Below are 18,331 nucleotides of genomic sequence, written 5' to 3'. Positions count from 1 at the left end.
AATTTTAAGGAGGACTCTTAAAAATCCCCTTTAAGAAGAAGTTCAGTGGAACAATCCACAAAATCAAGGACTGAATAGATATCATGATGACACTAAACTCATATCTGTCAATAGTAACTCTGAACGTGAACGGGCTTAATGTCCCCATCAAAAGGCGCAGGGTTTCAGACTGGATAAAAAAGCAGGACCCATCTATTTGCTCTCTACAAGAGACTTCATTTTAGACAGAAGGACACCTACAGCCTGAAAATAAAAGGTTGGAGAACCTATTTACCATTCGAATGGTCCTCAAAAGAAAGCAGGGGTAGCCATCCTTATATCAGATAAACTAAAATTTACCCTGAAGACTGTAGTGAGAGATGAAGAGGGACACTATCTCATACTTAAAGGATCTATCCAACAAGAGGACTTAACAATCCTCAATATATATGCCCCAAATGTGGGAGCTGCCAATATATCAATCAATTAATAACCGAAGTGAAGAAATACTTAGATAATAATACACTTATACTTGATGACTTCAATCTATCTCTTTCTATACTCGATAGGTCTTCTAAGCACAACATTAACAAAGAAACGAGAGCTTTATTTTCTTTTTAATTTTTATTTATTTATGATATTCACAGAGACAGAGAGAGAGGCAGAGACATAGGCAGAGGGAGAAGCAGGCTCCTTGCACTGGAAGCCCAACGTGGGATTCGATCCCGGGTCTCCTGGATCGCGCCCTGGGCCAAAGGCAGGCGCTAAACCGCTGCACCACCCAGGGATCCCCGAAACGAGAGCTTAAGATGATACACTGGACCAGATGGACTTCACAGATATCTACAGAACTTTACATCCAAACTCAACTGAATACACATTCTTCTCAAGTGCACATGGAACTTTCTCCAGAATAGACCACATACTGGGTCACAAATCGGGTCTGAACTGATACCAAAACATTGGGATCATCCCCTGCATATTCTCAGACCATAATGCCTTGAAATTAGAACTAAATCACAACAAGAAGTTGGGAAGGACCTCAAACACGTGGAGGTTAAGGACCATCCTGCTAAAAGATCAAAGGGTCAACCAGGAAATTAAGGAAGAATTAAAAAGATTCATGGAAACTAATGAGAATGAAGATACAACCGTTCAAAATCTTTGGGATGCAGCAAAAGCAGTCCTAAGGGGAAATACATCGCAATACAAGCATCCATTCAAAAACTGGAAAGAACTCAAATACAAAAGCTAACCTTACACCTAAAGGAGCTAGAGAAAAAACAGCAAATAGATCCTACATCCAAGAGAAGAAGGGAGTTAATAAAGATTCGAGCAGAACTCAACGAAATCGAGACCAGAAGAACTGTGGAACAGATCAACAAAACCAGGAGTTGGTTCTTTGAAAGAATTAACAAGATAGATAAACCATTAGGCAGCCTTATTAAAAAGAAGAGAGAGAAGACTCGATTAATAAAATTATGAATGAGAAAGGAGAGATCACTACCAACACCAAGGAAATACAAACGATTTTAAAAACATATTATGAACAGCTATACGCCAATAAATTAGGCAATCTAGAAGAAATGGACGCATTCCTGGAAAGCCACAAACTACCAAAACTGGAACAGGAAGAAATAGAAAACCTGAATAGGCCAATAACCAGGGAGGAAATTGAAGCAGTCATCAAAAACCTCCCAAGACACAAGAGTCCAGGGCCAGATGGCTTCCCAGGGGAATTCTATCAAACGTTTAAAGAAGAAACCATACCTATTCTCCTAAAGCTGTTTGGAAAGATAGAAAGAGATGGAGTACTTCCAAATTCGTTCTATGAGGCCAGCATCACCTTAATTCCAAAACCAGACAAAGACCCCACCAAAAAGGAGAATTACAGACCAATATCCCTGATGAACATGGATTTTAAAAATTCTCAACAAGATACTGGCCAATAGGATCCAACAATACATTAAGAAAAGTATTCACCATGACCAAGTAGGATTTATCGCTGGGACACAAGGCTGGTTCAACACCCGTAAAACAATCAATGTGATTCATCATATCAGCAAGAGAAAAACCAAGAACCATATGATCCTCTTATTAGCATTTGACAAAATACAGCATCCATTTCTGATCAAAACTCTTCAGAGAGTCGGGATAGAGGGAACTTTCCTCGACATCTTAAAAGCCATCTACGAAAAGTCCACAGCAAATATCATTCTCAATGGGGAAGCACTGGGAGCCTTTCCCCTAAGATCAGGAACAAGACAGGGATGTCCACTCTCACCACTGCTATTCAACATAGTACTAGAAGTCCTAGCCTCAGCAATCAGACAACAAAAAGACATTAAAAGCATTCAAATTGGCAAAGAAGAAGTCAAACTCTCCCTCTTCGCTGATGACATGATACTCTACATAGAAAACCCAAAAGCCTCCACCCCAAGATTGCTAGAACTCATACAAGCAATTTGGTAGCGTGGCAGGATACAAAATCAATGCCCAGAAATCAGTGGCATTTCTATACACTAACGATGAGACTGAAGAAAGAGAAATGAAGGAGTCAATCCCATTTTCAATTGCACCCAAAAGCATAAGATACCTAGGAATAAACCTAACCAAAGAGGTAAAGGATCTATACCCTCAAAACTATAGAACACTTCTGAAAGGAATTGAGGAAGACACAAAGATATGGAAAAATATTCCATGCTCATGGATTGGCAGAATTAATATTGTGAAAATGTCAATGTTACCCAGGGCAATTTACACGTTTAATGCAATCTCTATCAAAATACCATGGACTTTCTTCAGAGAGTTAGAACAAATTATTTTAAGATGTGTGGAATCAGAAAAGACCCCGAATAGCCAGGGGAATTTTAAAAAAGAAAACCATAGCTGGGGGCATCACAATGCCAGATTTCAGGTTGTACTACAAAGCTGTGGTCATCAAGACAGTGTGGTACTGGCACAAAAACAGACACATAGATCAATGGAACAGAATAGAGAATCCAGAAGTGGACCCTCAACTTTATGGCCAACTAATATTCGACACAGGAGGAAAGACTATCCACTGGAAGAAAGACAGTCTCTTCAATAAATGGTGCTGGGAAAATTGGACATCCACATGCAGAAGAATGAAACTAGACCACTCTCTTGCACCATACACAAAGATAAACTCAAAATGGATGAAAGATCTAAATGTGAGACAAGATTCCATCAAAATCCTAGAGGAGAACACAGGCAACACCCTTTTTGAACTCAGCCACAGTAATTTCTTGCAAGATACATCCACGAAGGCAAAAGAAACAAAAGCAAAAATGAACTATTGGGACTTCATCCAGATAAGAAGCTTTTGCACAGCAAAGGATACAGTCAACAAAACTCAAAGACAACCTACAGAATGGGAGAAGATATTTGCAAATGACCTATCAGATAAAGGGTAGTTTCCAAGATCTATAAAGAACTTATTAAACTCAACACCAAAGAAACAAACAATCCAATCATGAAATGGGCAAAAGACATGAACAGAAATCTCACAGAGGAAGACATAGACATGGCCAACACGCCCATGAGAAAATGCTCTGCATCACTTGCCATCAGGGAAATACAAATCAAAACCACAATGAGATACCCTCACACCAGTGAGAATGGGGAAAATTAACAAGGCAGGAAACCAGAAATGTTGGAGAGGATGCGGAGAAAAGGGAACCCTCTTACACTGTTGGTGGGAATGTGAAGTGGTGCAGCCACTCTGGAAAAGTGTGTGGAGGTTCCTCAAAGAGTTAAAAATAGACCTGCCCTACGACCCAGCAATTGCACTGTTGGGGATTTACCCCAAAGATACAGATGCAATGTAACGCCGGGACACCTGCACCCCGATGTTTCTAGCAGCAATGTCCACAATAGCCAAACTGTGGAAGGAGCCTCGGTGTCCATCGAAAGATGAATGGATAAAGAAGATGTGGTTTATGTATACAATGGAATATTACTCAGCCATTAGAAACGACAAATACCCACCATTTGCTTCAACATGGATGGAACTGGAGGGTATTATGCTGAGTGAAGTAAGTCAATCAGAGAAGGACAAACATTATATGTTCTCATTCATTTGGGGAATATAAATAATAGTGAAAGGGAATATAAGGGAAGGGAGAAGAAATGTGTGGGAAATATCTGAAAGGGAGACAGAACATAAAGACTCCTGACTCTGGGAAATGAACTAGGGGTGGTGGAAGGGGAGGAGGGCGGGGGGTGGGGGTGAATGGGTGATGGGCACTGAGGGGGGCACTTGACCGGATGAGCACTGGGTGTTATTCTGTATGCTGGTAAATTGAACACCAATAAAAAATAAATTTATTAAAAAAACAATTTTGATATCGTGTATTACATTGATGTTAAACCAACCTTGCATGATTGAGATAGATCCCAGTTGGGTCATGGAGTATAATCCATTTCATGCAGCCGGATTTGATTTGCTAGTATTTCCTTGTGCTTCTTGAATATATAGATTGTTTTCATCAAATTCGGCCCATTATCATTATCAGCCATTATTTATTCTAATATTTATTCTGTCCCTTTGTTTTCTCCTCTGGTATATCTATTATGAATGTGTTTGTGTGCTTAATGGTGTACCACTTTCTATAAGGTTCTTTTCATTTTTCTTCACTCTTTTCAAGTCCAGCATTTTCATTTGGAGTGTCTCTGTATGCATTCTATTCTTTACTGATATTTTCTTTTTGATGTCATTATCATCATATATTCCTTTAATTATTTAAACATGGTTGAAGTTCCTTAGGCATAATTATAATACCCTGCTTTGAAGTCCTTGTCAACCAAGTTCAACATCTGATGCCCTCAAAGGAAATTCCTACTTTTTTCCCTGTGTATGGGTTCCCGTTTCTTTGCTCCTTGAAACCGAACAGTTCAGATAATATATTGTAGCAGCTCTGGATACTGATTGTTCCTGCTCCTGGGTTTATTGCTGTTGTTTCATAACTTGGCTAGACTAATTCTGTGAAACCTTGTTCCTTCACAGTGGGCAGCCTTTACTTTTTCTGTTTGGATTTTTCTTGGTTTTATCTTTAAACTTGGCATCCTAAGGGTCATCCCTGGTTCATCACAATTTAGTAGTCAGTCACTGATTGATCAGAGTTGTACTTAAGCCCTGAGCCAGTTAAAGGTTTTCATTTTTTTGCCACGTGATCTGGATGGCATAGAGACTGCTTTCACATTACAGGGAGTTTAAAAATTTGTTCTACATTTAGCCAACGACTAATAGAGTTTCCTCTCCAGTGGTTCCTAAGAGTGTGGCCTTACATAAATGCTGTCTCTTTTTGATCTCCCTGTTAAACTTCTGACTTGTCTCCACTAGTATCATATTATGTTTTTGGCCCCCAATAAATGTTAGTTGACTTTTATTTTGAACAGTTCCTTGGAGACATAAGTTGCTCCACCATGCAAATAAAGTCAGGCCCCTCAGGCCAGGGCCAGCGTGTTGCCGGTCTTTGAGGTTTTCTCTGACCTCTCCCCGGCAGAACCTCTGTATTATAGAATAATATCTGGTACTGACAGGAGCTGCCAGTTGGTTTCCAACTGTCCTAGAATCCCTCTTCTGAAACAGAGTTGGGTGAGAGAATAGGTTTATAGCCTCTACTTCAGATGTTACAGCCTCCTACTACTATTACTGAATTCTGTAGATTTTGAATAAATGGTTCTCAATTTGGTTTTTATTTTTTTATGGTTCTCAATTTGTTGTAAATCCTTTTATTATTCTCCAGAGATGTTGAATGATTACTCTTTGCTAATTTTGACCAATTAGACAAATACTTCTCTGGGGAGTTCCATTGAAGTCTTCACATTGCCGTCCAGAAAACCTCTCCATTTTCATTTTTAACTGACTGTAGAAACTGGTGATCAATTTTGTGAATTTAATTTATCTACAAAGCTGATTATAAAAATGATCCATTTCTAATTTTTTGAAGCTAAAAGTAATACCCAATTTTAAAAATTATATACTATCTTCTCTCTCATTACCCCAGGTAACAGAATGTTGTCTACAAATAGATACAAGGGGAAAGTAAAGCATATAAAAATGGTAGCCATGTTCAATTTCAAGTAATATTAACTGGGTTATTGTATCCAGGATTGAAATACTCATAAATGACCAGGATGTCAAATTTTTAAATAAATGCTTATTCGTATATTGAGCACTTTTTCCAGAAAGGCTCAGGCAACCTCTGTTCACACAGAAGGTGAAGTACAGAAAAATGTGTGTTACTTCAGTAACCTACTACCTTCTGGGACAGGCTTCAATTGCATTTCTATTGTTATACTTTGAATAGACATACTTCAAAGGTAGGAAAAACTTTTATATCTTTTTCCCCTTTATGGATTTTCAATAAAATTTCACAGATTTCTATCATTTGTATACCAGACCTTTGAAAGATAGACATAGAATCTGAATTTTACCAAAGAGGGAATCATTAGGCAAAGTACTTAAGTGACTTCCAAGGTCACACAATTCATTAATGATAGATCTAAAACTAAAAGCAATGAAAGAAAAAATAAATAAATAAATAAATAAATAAATAAATAAATAAATAAATAAATAAATAAAAGCAATGAAAGGACTCCTCAACATCCAGCCTCTGGCTCTGGAAAGCTGAAAAATTTGCTTTCTTGCTACATGACTTAAAAGTGGACTTTAATTCACAGGTATTTATTATGCTCCTTGGGAAGACATCCTTTTCTGAGTATGATAAAAGTAAAGCATTGATGATTCAGGTCAACAATATATTCTGTCAAACATTGCTGGTCATTGTCTTAGATCAGGTTGCTATAACAAAATACCATAGACTGAGTATCTTAAAAAACAAATTTATTTCTCACAATTCTGGAGCTGGAAGTCCAAAAGATAAGCGTGCCAACATGGACAGGTTCTGGTGAGAGCCCTCTTTCTAGCTTGTACATGGCTTGGTTATTGCTCTCTCCTCACATGGTAGAGAGAAAGATCGGTATCTCCCTTGTCTCTTCCTATAAAGGTATTAATCCCATTGATGAGGGCTCCACCTTCATGACTTAATTACCTCCAAAAGGCCCACCTCCAATTACTATCACATTAGGGGTTAGGGCTTCAATGCCTAAATTTGGGAGAAATAAACACTCAGCCCATAGCATCCATCTTTATTGAAAATAGAATATTTTTACACAAGAAAAATACAGTCTTTTTATATTAAAGAAATAAATGAAGTAAAAATTTATAGCAATTGAAAAGAGATTTTTAAAGTATCAATTTTTATTTAAATATTTATTTGTTTGAGAGAGTACTTGTGAAAAAGGGAAGGGGCAGAGGGGAAAACAGAGGGAAAGAGCAAAGGGAGAGGGAGGAGGAGAGAAGCAGACTCTCCGCAGAGTGGGGAGCCCAAGGCAGGGCTCAATCTCATACCCCTGAAATCATGACCTGAGCCAAAATCAAGAGTCAGATATTCAACTAAGTCACTCAGGCATCCCAATATAATAACAATTTTAGAAAATAATTTTTATTTCTAGTAAGCCATTGTGTGATATAAAATGTATCTAATGTAAACGGAAAATGTCTGCAAACAAAAATTTTACGTGAGACACCACAGACATATCTACTTTCCTTTCTAGATTGTTCTCAAGACCAAGCGGAAGAAGTTATGATAAAAAGAAAAATAAAATGTTAGAAATCTAACAGTAACTTTTTTTTTTAATTTTTACTTACTTATGATAGTCACATAGAGAGAGAGAGAGAGAGGCAGAGACATAGGCAGAGGGAGAAGCCGGCTCCATGCACCGGGAGCCCAACGTGGGATTTGATCCCGGGTGTCCAGGATCGTGCCCTGGGCCAAAGGCAGGCGCTAAACCACTGCGCCACCCAGGGATCCCTAACAGTAACTTTGTATTGAACATTATTAAGCCAATATTTATAACATCAACAATTTTACATAAATAATAGTAAAGAAAGTATTCTTTCTGTACAATTGGGATAATAAACCAAATTTTCTATTTTTCTTTTGTTGGCAACTTTTGCACTAAAGCAAAATAGCTATTCTTAAGTAATCTTGTTTTTGTTTGCCATAAACATCCTTCAAAAAGGTTTCCAAATAACTAGATTTGCCTTATTTGCACATTTAATCTTAACTGAGTTTTTTTAAAAAAATGGATCAAGGGAGGCCCGGGTGACTCAGTGGTTGAACTCAGGTCAGCCTTTGACTCAGGTCATGATCCTGGGGTCCTGGGATCAAGTCCCACATCAGGCTCCCCGCAGGGAGCCTGCTTCTCCCTCTGCCTATGTCTCTGCCTCTCTCTGTGTGTCTCTCAGGAATAAATAAATGACCAAGAGAAGAATATGAACAAAAAACGATACCTAGGGAATCATTACTAAACAAAAAGACAAACATAAGGGGAACATGTTTTTTTCCTATAACAAAAACTTAGGTTTAGAAACTTCTTCCATGACTGGAATATTTTTTGGGATTAAATTTCATGGAAAATAATAAAATTCCTTCTCACAAATGAAAGTTCCACATGATCTCAATGACTGAAATATCATATTCTAAATAACAATATAGAAAGTTATTCGGACTGCAAACTTAAAAACAAAAGAGAACTCTCTAAATGAGAAAGGTTATCTATTGGAGACACTGTCAAATTTACTTCAAAGCAGCTAAAACTTTTTTACCTGGGTATATAGGCAACATTCTACACCAAGAAGTACTCCCTCTCTTGTTTGAAACACTTTTTTCACTTGGCTTCCAGCATGCCAACCAGTCTCCTGACTTCTAGCCACTGGTTCATCCTTTTTTCTTCTACTTCTTAATGTTCACCTACACCACAGGGCTCAGTCTTTTGCTGTCTTTATCTTCTTTTTTTCTAGCTGCACTAAATGATCTCATACAATTATCATGGCTATTCACTAATGATGTCTAAATTAATTTTGCCAGTCCCAACTTGTACCCTGAACTCTAGACCCAAATATCCACCTGCCTACTCAGCATCTCCAACCTAACATGGCCCAAACAGAACTTCTGATTCCACATTCCTCCAAATCTGCTCCTCCTCCAGGATGCCTCATCTCTGTATCCTAGAACTTATCCAGTTGCTCAGTCAAAAATCTAGGAATCATCCTTTACTTCTCTCTTTCCCTCTCTTCATATCCAAGCTAACAGCAGATCCTATCTTCTCTACCTTTAAAGTAGAGCCTAAATCCAGTATCTAACCACCTCCCCATCATCTACCACACTAGTCTAAGACTCTTTCCTGGAACTCTAATAACTTAACTGATCTCTCTTTTAACCCTTAATCTTCTCCAGTCTAACTTTCAAACTACAGCTCCATACAGGTAAGTCAAAGTATATCACTCAGCTCTCAATTGTTTGAATGGCTTCCTTTTTTAAAGATTTTATTTATTTATTCATGAGAGACAGAGAGAGAGAGAGAGAGGCAGAGACACAGGCAGAGGGAGAAGCAGGCTCCATTCAGGGACTCGATCCCGGGTCTCCAGGATCACACCCCAGGCTGAAGGCGGCGCTAAACCGCTAAGCCACTGGGGCTGCCCTCAAATGGCTTCTTATTGTCTATCTCTAACACATTATAAGGGCCTTAATGAACTATGCTCTGGTTTCTCTATTTCATTTCTTACCACTCCTTTTTTATTTTTTTTAAAGATTTGTTTATTTATTTGACAGAGAGAGAGAGAGAGAGAGAGAGAGCACAAGTAGGCAGAGTGGCAGGCAGGGGGAGAGGGAGAAGGGAGCTGGGAACAGGGAGCTGAGCAGAGGGCCCTATGTGGGGCTGGATCCCAGAACTCAGGATCATGACCTGAGCCAAAGGCAGATGCTTAACCTACTGAGCCACCCAGGCGCCCCATCACTCCTCCCCTTTAATTACTCTGTTGTAACCTTACTGGCCTCTCTGCTATTCCTCAAATGTGCTAAACCCAATTAATGTTTTTAAGCCTTTCACAACTTACCTTTACCTCTGCCCAGAATTCTCTTACCCCAAATATTAACATGGCCCATACATTTATATCATTAGGGCTTCTGCATAGGTCACCTCCTCAAACAGGCCTTAAAGTAGCAACCGTCTCAATAGTCTGTCCCTACACCTGCACCCCGATGTTTATAGCAGCAATGTCCACAATAGCCAAACTGTGGAAGGAGCCTCGGTGTCCATCGAAAGATGAATGGATAAAGAAGATGTGGTCTATGTATACAATGGAATATTACTCAGCCATTAGAAATGACAAACACCCACCATTTGCTTCAATATGGATGGAACTGGAGGGTACTATGCTGAGTGAAGTAAGTCAATCGGAGAAGGACAAACATTATATGGTCCCATTCATTTGGGGAATATAAATAATAGTTAAAGGGAATAGAAGGGAAGGGAGAAGAAATGGGTAGGAAATATCAGAAAGGGAGACAGAACATGAAGACTCCTAACTCTGGGAAACGAACTAGGGGTGGTGGAAGGGGAGGAGGGCGGGGGTGGGGGTGAATGGGCACTGAGGGGGGCACTTGACGGGATGAGCACTGGGTGTTATTCTGTATGTTGGCAAATTGAACACCAATAAAAAATAAATTTATTATTAAAAAAATATATTCTGTATTCTTTGCTTCTTCTTTATAGCACCTCATACTATATTTTCGCTTATATTTTTATTGTCTGCCTTCTCCAAAGGGATACAGTAAATCCCACAAAAGCAGTACTTTGTATTGGTCACAGCTATACAACCAACACAAAAAAATATCTGCCACATAGTAAGCAAGGTAAATATGTATTGAATCAAATAATGAATGGGATTCTAATCTGAACACTACCCAATAGTATAGTTTTGTTTTGCTTTAAAGAAAAAAAACAAAAAAAAGAAAAAAACCCTCTAGAATATGCCCTTACAAACAAAAGTAAACTCAGCTTAATTTCTCTCAAATGATATGAATTTTATTAAAAGACAAAGAGTTACTTAGTAGCAGTGAGGCTGAATTTTCAGCAAGATATTCTAGCTATTATAATTTTTTTAAGTCTCAGAATTATCCCTGAAAATAAAGTCTCAGTTTATTTGAGCCTGAACACTTACAAATGGGATATGTAACATATACATAATACACATACACAATATAGTACAGTTTTGTGAAACCAAAGTAGTATAAATAGGAACATTTTAGATTATCCCACAATCCTTTCCATTGCCTTCTCTCTTCAAATTGCTACCAGTGAAGGCCCAGGCTCCTAATCTACCAATTAGTTAGAGCTAGCTTTCACAGTTAAACATGTTATATACAATTAACTTGATGGCTGACACTGTTGTTCACAATAAGGAAAATGGCAATATCACCAGAGGTTGCAGAGGCAGGGCATTTTACATGAGTATGTCTGTGGCTAAATTGCCACTATATATTATATATTACCTGATCTCTTCCATCAACACAATTTACAGTCCACAAGAATGTGAAAAATCCCACCACATAACAGATGTATAATTTGGTAGAAGGCAGGGCTTGATGATGAAGTCATTATTCACTAGTGGGCTAAAGAATCTAGATCCTGAAAAATATAGTTAGCCACACTGAGGCTCTCTGGAGCCATGCATAGAAGGCCAGTTCAAGTACTCCCTGAAGATGACAGTCTATTGATGAAAAGATTATGGAAACTCAAGTTGAGCCATTTGGCCTCTCTAGCAACAAGGAAAAGAATTTAGTCCAGTATGATTGGTTCATTTAAGTCTAAATTCATTTCATGTTGATGAGGTGGTTTATGCTCTCTGATGATCAGGGGACAGAAGAATGATGAATACTACTTCTTATGAAAAGTTTCAAGCCTTGTAACCCCTCTGAAAATAAATAGTCCAAATACCAGTTCCATTTCTTTCCCTGCAGGCACAAAAAAGGGAAGATTACTTGTGAAATATTTACTGTGCTTATTCTGTCTTCTCTTCTTTCCCGAGTAAAAATTCCCAATGTCCTGAATGCACATACCAAGGGTTAGCTCAGAGGGGCCAGGTTCCTAACTGGAACTCAGGCCCTAAAGTAACATTCAAACCAGAAAGTACCTGAAATTTAAAGGCTAAACATTCCTTTTACTTTATTGGCAAAAAGTTTTAGCTATCCAACTGAACACGTCCTATGAAATGGAAATGGGTCATCATTACCTTGTTCTAGAAATTTAATATCTAAAATAGATAACATGGGAGCAGACATTGTCATATTACTGTCTAGATTAAATATGTACACAGCAGAGTTTCTATAATAATGAGACAACTATGTTAGGTTTTGTTAAATTAGCCTCATGGCAGTCACACTTTGAATACATGCAACTGTACTATAAAATGAGACAATGCACAGATATAATGGCAAGAATCAAATTATGAGTAGTTCTATCTTAGAGAGGAAGGAGAGGGTAAATGCTAATAAATTCACATAAAAGTCACCGGAATGAATTCAGGAGGCAAACATTTCACTTTGATTTTGTGGAGGCAGCAGGCTTAAGACTGGGAGAAAAGTAAAAGTACACATTTTTTGATAAAATAAAGCTATAGTAAATTCCTGAAACATGATGAAAATAAATTTATTTACCCGAATAGATCTCATGTTTACTGTTGTCCTTTCTTCTGGCCACTCCTTAAAAAACAAAAACAAAACAACAAAAAAAAGTGGGGAGATAGGAGATAGAAATATTTGGTTAGCAAAAATTACCAGAAAATTAAGATGGCTCTTCACTGACTCATTTGTTACATTTTATTCCTACTATCATTCTTGGATTCCTTTTAGGTAAACACTCACTATAACCTTCCATATTTCTCCCTAATAGCACAAACAGAAGGAAGGTGAGATTACAGCGAATAAAGGGAGTTCCATTTTGCTAATTTATGGCCTCAAATCTGTATTCAGCCACTGGAGTGAAGATAGAAGATATTAGAGAAGGCATCTGCTGAGGTAAAGGATACCTGAACTGAGTTTTAAGGGATGAGGAGGAAGTCTAGTGAGGCAGTCTGTGTACACAGGAGATTCTATAAAAACTGATTATGAAAACTCAGACCTAGGCAATCCCACATATTTTCCTATCTTTAACTATCACCCACTGTATTTCAATGAAAAGTCATCAATTCTATAACAAACATTTTTAATATATTACTAAGAAAAAACTATGCCTATTAAACTATGTATAGCACAATGTCTTCTTAACACTTAGAATTTTTCTTTTATGATGATTTTTAGATGTAGGCAGATTTTGATCATATATCATTTTTATAAACATGAAATGGTAAATATAAACAAAATTAAGTAGTGAAAAGTATTTCTAAAATTTTATATTTGGAGTCCTACTCTTCTGAATTACTTTTCTACTCAAGAGCTATAGATAGATAACTATGTTTTTTCACACAGTATCATCTTCTGTGCCAAAGTGTTGGCAATGCAACGTTCCTCAAAAAGCTAAAAGATACTAGTGTTGGGGTCCCAATTACATAAACATAACCTACTTTTGGTTCCTGCTTCAAAGGAAAGTCCGTAACAAGTATGATATACTGCTTCCCTCCCCTCTTCCTCCAAGGCATTTGTTTTTTGGGGCCTAAAGGAGTGTTCCAATATTTCCTCCAAGTTATTTCCCCAACCTGCTAACAACCATCCTGCAAGGTCTGATTCTGGTAATCTGCCTGGACATACTCAAAAACAGTAAACGACAACTATATTTTCATTGCTGCCTGCCTGACATCAATTGCAAGACACGCCCTGATCTCTGAGAAGTTAAAAAGTTAAAAGAACATGTGTTTTTACTGATTAAATATACTCCATGCTGATGAATTCCATATTTATTTCTCTAATTCCAACTTTTCTCCTGAACTCCAAGCCTAGCTTCAAACTGCCTATACTTCCACTTGTATGTCTACAGACATTTCAAACTTAGGTAGATCAAAACAGAATTTGAGTCTCAACTTGCCCTCCCCCCAAACCAAAATAACCTCTCTTGCTCTTTCACCAGTATTCCTATTATTAATAAATGGAACCACCATCAACTCAGTTGCTCAGTTACAAAAAACCTCAAAACTGGATGCCTGGGTGCTCAGTTGGTTAAATGTCTGCCTTCAGCTCAGGTCATGATCCTGGAGTCCTGGGATCGAGTCCCGGGTCAGGCTCCCTGCTCAGTAGGGAGTCTGCTTCTTCCCCTACCCCTCCCCTCAACTTGTGTTCTCTCTCACTTGCTTTCTCTCAAATAAATAAAATCTTATTTAAAAAAAGAATTATAAAAATAAAAAAATAAAAAAAAATAAAAATAAAAATAAAAAAAGAATTATATAGGGACATCTGAGTGGCTCAGTGGTTGAGCATCTGCCTTCTTTGGCTCAGAGTGTGATCCTAAGTTCCTAGGATAGAGTCCCACATCAGGTTCCCTGCAGGGAGCCTGCTTCTCCCTCTGCCTATGTCTCTCCCTCTCTCTCATGAATAAATAAAATTTGGGGATGCCTGGGTAGCTCAGCAATTGATCGTCTGCTTTCAGCTCAGGGCGTGATCCCAGGTCCGGAGATCAAGTCCCACATCAGACTCCCTGTGAGGAGCCTGCTTCTCCCACTATGTCCGTCCCTGCCTCTTTCTTTCTTTCTCTCTCTCTCTCTCTATCTCTCATGAATAAATAAATAAAATCTTTAAAAAAATATAGCTTGCAAAAAATATCTTCTTAAACTCAAAAGTCCTTTTCTTTCTCTCATTCCCACTTTTTTTTTTTTTTTTTTTTTTTCATTCCCACTTTTTAAAATTAGTTTCAGAGGTAGAATTTAGCTATTCATCAGTTGCATATAATACCCAGGGCTCATTATATCAAGTGCTCTCCTTAATGCCCATAACCCAGTTATCCCTTCCTCCCTCCCCCATTCCCTCCAGTAACCCTCAGTTGTTTCCTGGAGCTCAGTGTCTCTTACGGTTTGCCTCCCACTTCTAATGAAGCCATTCATCAAGTCCTGTCCAACTTTTGCAATATATCTCAAATCAATCCACTTCCATCCATTTCCACTACCACTACATGTACACAAATCTCTATCAGTATCTCTTGTCCAGACTCCACCAACAGCTTCCTAATTGGCGTCCCTGCAGCTACTTGGGCCTCTAATTATAACTCTATCCTCCACAAAATAGCCAAAGTAATCTCTGTTAATAAACATAAACTCAGGCCGTACTATGATATTGCTTTAAAATTTTTCAATTGTTTCCCATGGCACTTCAAAGAGATCTGTAAAAGACACAGCCCCTGAATCTCTGCTCTTATTTCATTCCATTCTCACTCTTGTTCCTTAAGCTATAAACCATACCAGCCTTCCTTTTCTCCTTGAACCCCTTGAGCCAGTATACTATTCTCACTACCTGGAATTCTCTTATTCCAGCTATTCCTAGGCCGCTGATTCTCATCTTTTAGAAGAAATATTAGACCAAATGCCACCTCCGCAAAAAGCCTTTCTTGAACACCCATTCCTGACAACTCCCCAATCACTCTTTCTCTTACCCCACCCTGATTATGTCCTTCACAGCATTTCTCAAAATTCAAAATTATCATGTTTACTTATTTCATTACTTATTTACTGTTCGTTCTCATTAGAACACAAACTCCATTTGGGCATAGATGGTATCTGTCTTCTCAGGCACTATCTTCCCAGTATGAGAAGCATAGTGAACACAAAATAAATATTTGTTGAATGAATAAAGAAACAACTACTGGGCAGCTCGGGTGGTGCAAGCTAGATTTTTTTAAAGGTTTTACTTATTTATTCATGAGAGATACAGAGAGAGAGAGAGAGAAAGAAAGAAAGAGGCAGGGACGGACATAGAGGGAGAAGCAGGCTCCTCACAGGGAGTCTGATGCAGGACTTGATCTCCGGACCTGGGATCACGCCCTGAGCTGAAAGCAGACGATCAATTGCTGAGCTACCCAGGCATCCCCAAATTTTATTTATTCATGAGAGAGAGGGAGAGACATAGGCAGAGGGAGAAGTAGGCTCCCTGCAGGGAACCTGATGTGGGACTCTATCCTAGGAACTTAGGATCACACTCTGAGCCTTTGGCTCAGGTCATGATCCCAATGTCCTGGGATCAAGCCCCATGTTGGGCTCCCTGCTCAGTGGGGAGCCTGTTTCTCCCTTTCCCTCTGTCCCCTAGCTTGTGCTCTCTATCTCAAACAAACAAATAAATAAATAAAATCTTTTTAAAAATGGATGCAACCATGTTGACAAGATATGGAGAAAATAACCATTCATTGTAAGCAGCAATGTAAATTAAAATAACTTCTACTAAAAGCAATTAATGATACCCAACAAAATCAAAAAATCACATTGAAAACAATCCAGTTAGCGCAATTTTAACCACAGACACACTTATATATGTATGAAATGGTGAATGTGGTTTAAGAATATTCATTAGAGTATAATTTCATAACAGAACTAGAAAAAACTTAAATGTTCAATTTACAACTTATATGCTTAACTTTAACATAGATTCATATGATGGAATACTATGGAAACATCAGAAACAATGAGGCAGCGCTTTATGTACAAAAATGAAACATAAGCCTAGATATTAAGTCAAAAATTCAAGAGGCAAAAAAAAATTCAAGAGGCAGAAAAGTAAATATGGTATACAGTGTTGTAAAAGATCATTTACAGAGAAATATACAGTATGTCTCTATAAGGATATTCAAGAAACTGAACGTAGTTGCTTTATGATAAAAAGTATCCACATAGAGTTCCACTTCCAGGATGAAATCATGAGTTCTGAGGACCCACTCCCCAGAAAATGAGAAAATTTGGCAAAGACTGCTTTTTAAAAACCAGCACTTAAAGACTCTGAAGGTAGATCTAAATTCAATAATCTAACATACTGCCTTAAGAAACTAGAAACAGGAAAGCAAACTAAACCCAAAGTAAGAAGAAAGTATAGGTGACCCTTGAATAACATGCGGTTAGGGGTGCCAACCCTGGCACAGTCAAAAACCTATGTATAACTTTGGCTTCCCCCAAATTTAACTACTGACAGCCTGTTGACCAGAACATAAACAATCAATTAACACATATTTTATAAGTATTATACACTATATTCTTAGAACAGAATAAGCTAGAGAAAAGAAAATGTTAAGAAAATCATAAGGAAAACACACTTATAGTATTATACTGTATTTATTGAAAAAAAATCTGCATTAAGTGGACCCATGCAGTTCAAACTTCTATTGTACAAGGGTCAATCATAAATAATAATGATTAGATCAAGAAATAAATGAAATAAAGAATATAAAAACAGTGGCACCTGGGTGGCTCAGTTGGTTAAGCATCTGCCTTCAGCTTAGGTCATGATCCCAGGATCCTGGAATGGAGCACCACATCGGGCTCTCTCCTCAGCAGGGAGTCTGCTTCTCCTTCTCCCTCTGTTCCTCCCCCACCCCCCTGCACTCACGCTCCCTTTCTCTTTCTCTCTCTCTCAAATAAATAAAATCTTTTTAAAAAGAATATAAAAACAAAGATTCTCATACTTCCTGATTTTAAAACTTACTATAAAGTTACAGTAATTAAAACCATGTGGTACTGGATGAAGAAAGACCTATAGACCAATGGAACAGAATAGAGAGCTGAGAAATAAACACTCATATAGGGATGCTTGGGTGGTTGAGCATCTGCCTTTGGCTTAGGGCATGATCCTGGGGTCCTGGGATTGAGTTCTACATCGGGCTCCCTGCATGTAGCCTGCTTCTACCTCTGCCTGTGTCTCTGCCTGTCTCTGTCTCTCATGAATAAAAAAATAAAATCTTAAAAAAAAACCCTACATATCAACGGATACAAATAACAGAATGAAAAGGCAACCTATGGAATAGGAGAGAAATATTTGTAAATCACTTATATGATAAGGGGTAAATATCCCGACTTCTTATATAAAGAACTCCTACAACTCAACAACAAAAAAACAAATAACCTGATTTGAAAAAAATGGGTGAAAGACTTGAATAGATATTCCTCCTAAAAAGATATACAGATGACCAATGAGCACATGAAAAGATGCTCTATATCACTAATCATGAGGGAAATGAGAATCAAACCCACAACAAAATACTGCCTCACATCCACAGGATGTTTATTTTAAAAAATCAGAAAATAAGAAGTGCTGGTGAGGCCATGGAGAAATTGGAACCCATGTGCCCTGCTGGTATGAATATAAATTTAATATGGAAACACTTATGGAAAACAATACAGTGTTTCTTCAAAAAATATAAGTAGAATTACTATATGATCCAGCAATTCCACTTCTGGGTATACACCTGAAAGATCAGAAAGCAAGGACTTGAACAGATAATTTTATACCCATATTCA

The 18,331-nt window shown here is 38.0% G+C and overlaps 1 protein-coding gene across 3 annotated transcripts in view; it reads right to left on the bottom strand.

The window, feature by feature from the left end:
* Positions 1-10,916: 10,916 nt before the first annotated feature.
* The window catches only part of CENPI (centromere protein I), an 80,136-nt gene continuing 72,721 nt past the window's right edge, over positions 10,917-18,331 (bottom strand). For all 3 annotated transcript variants that reach the window (XM_038587859.1, XM_038587860.1, XM_038587861.1), the window contains exons 20-21: positions 12,570-12,614; positions 10,917-11,867 (exon numbers count right to left, since the gene is read on the bottom strand). In XM_038587859.1, the coding sequence (XP_038443787.1) occupies positions 11,766-11,867; positions 12,570-12,614 (147 nt within the window). In that variant the 3' untranslated portion in view covers positions 10,917-11,765. The remainder of the gene's footprint in view (positions 11,868-12,569; positions 12,615-18,331) is intronic.

Source organism: Canis lupus, chromosome X (genome assembly GCF_011100685.1).
Source record: "Canis lupus familiaris isolate Mischka breed German Shepherd chromosome X, alternate assembly UU_Cfam_GSD_1.0, whole genome shotgun sequence".
Taxonomy (NCBI): domain Eukaryota; kingdom Metazoa; phylum Chordata; class Mammalia; order Carnivora; family Canidae; genus Canis; species Canis lupus.
The sequence above is the reverse complement of the archived record's forward strand: the minus strand, read 5'-3'. Positions and strand labels throughout refer to the sequence as shown.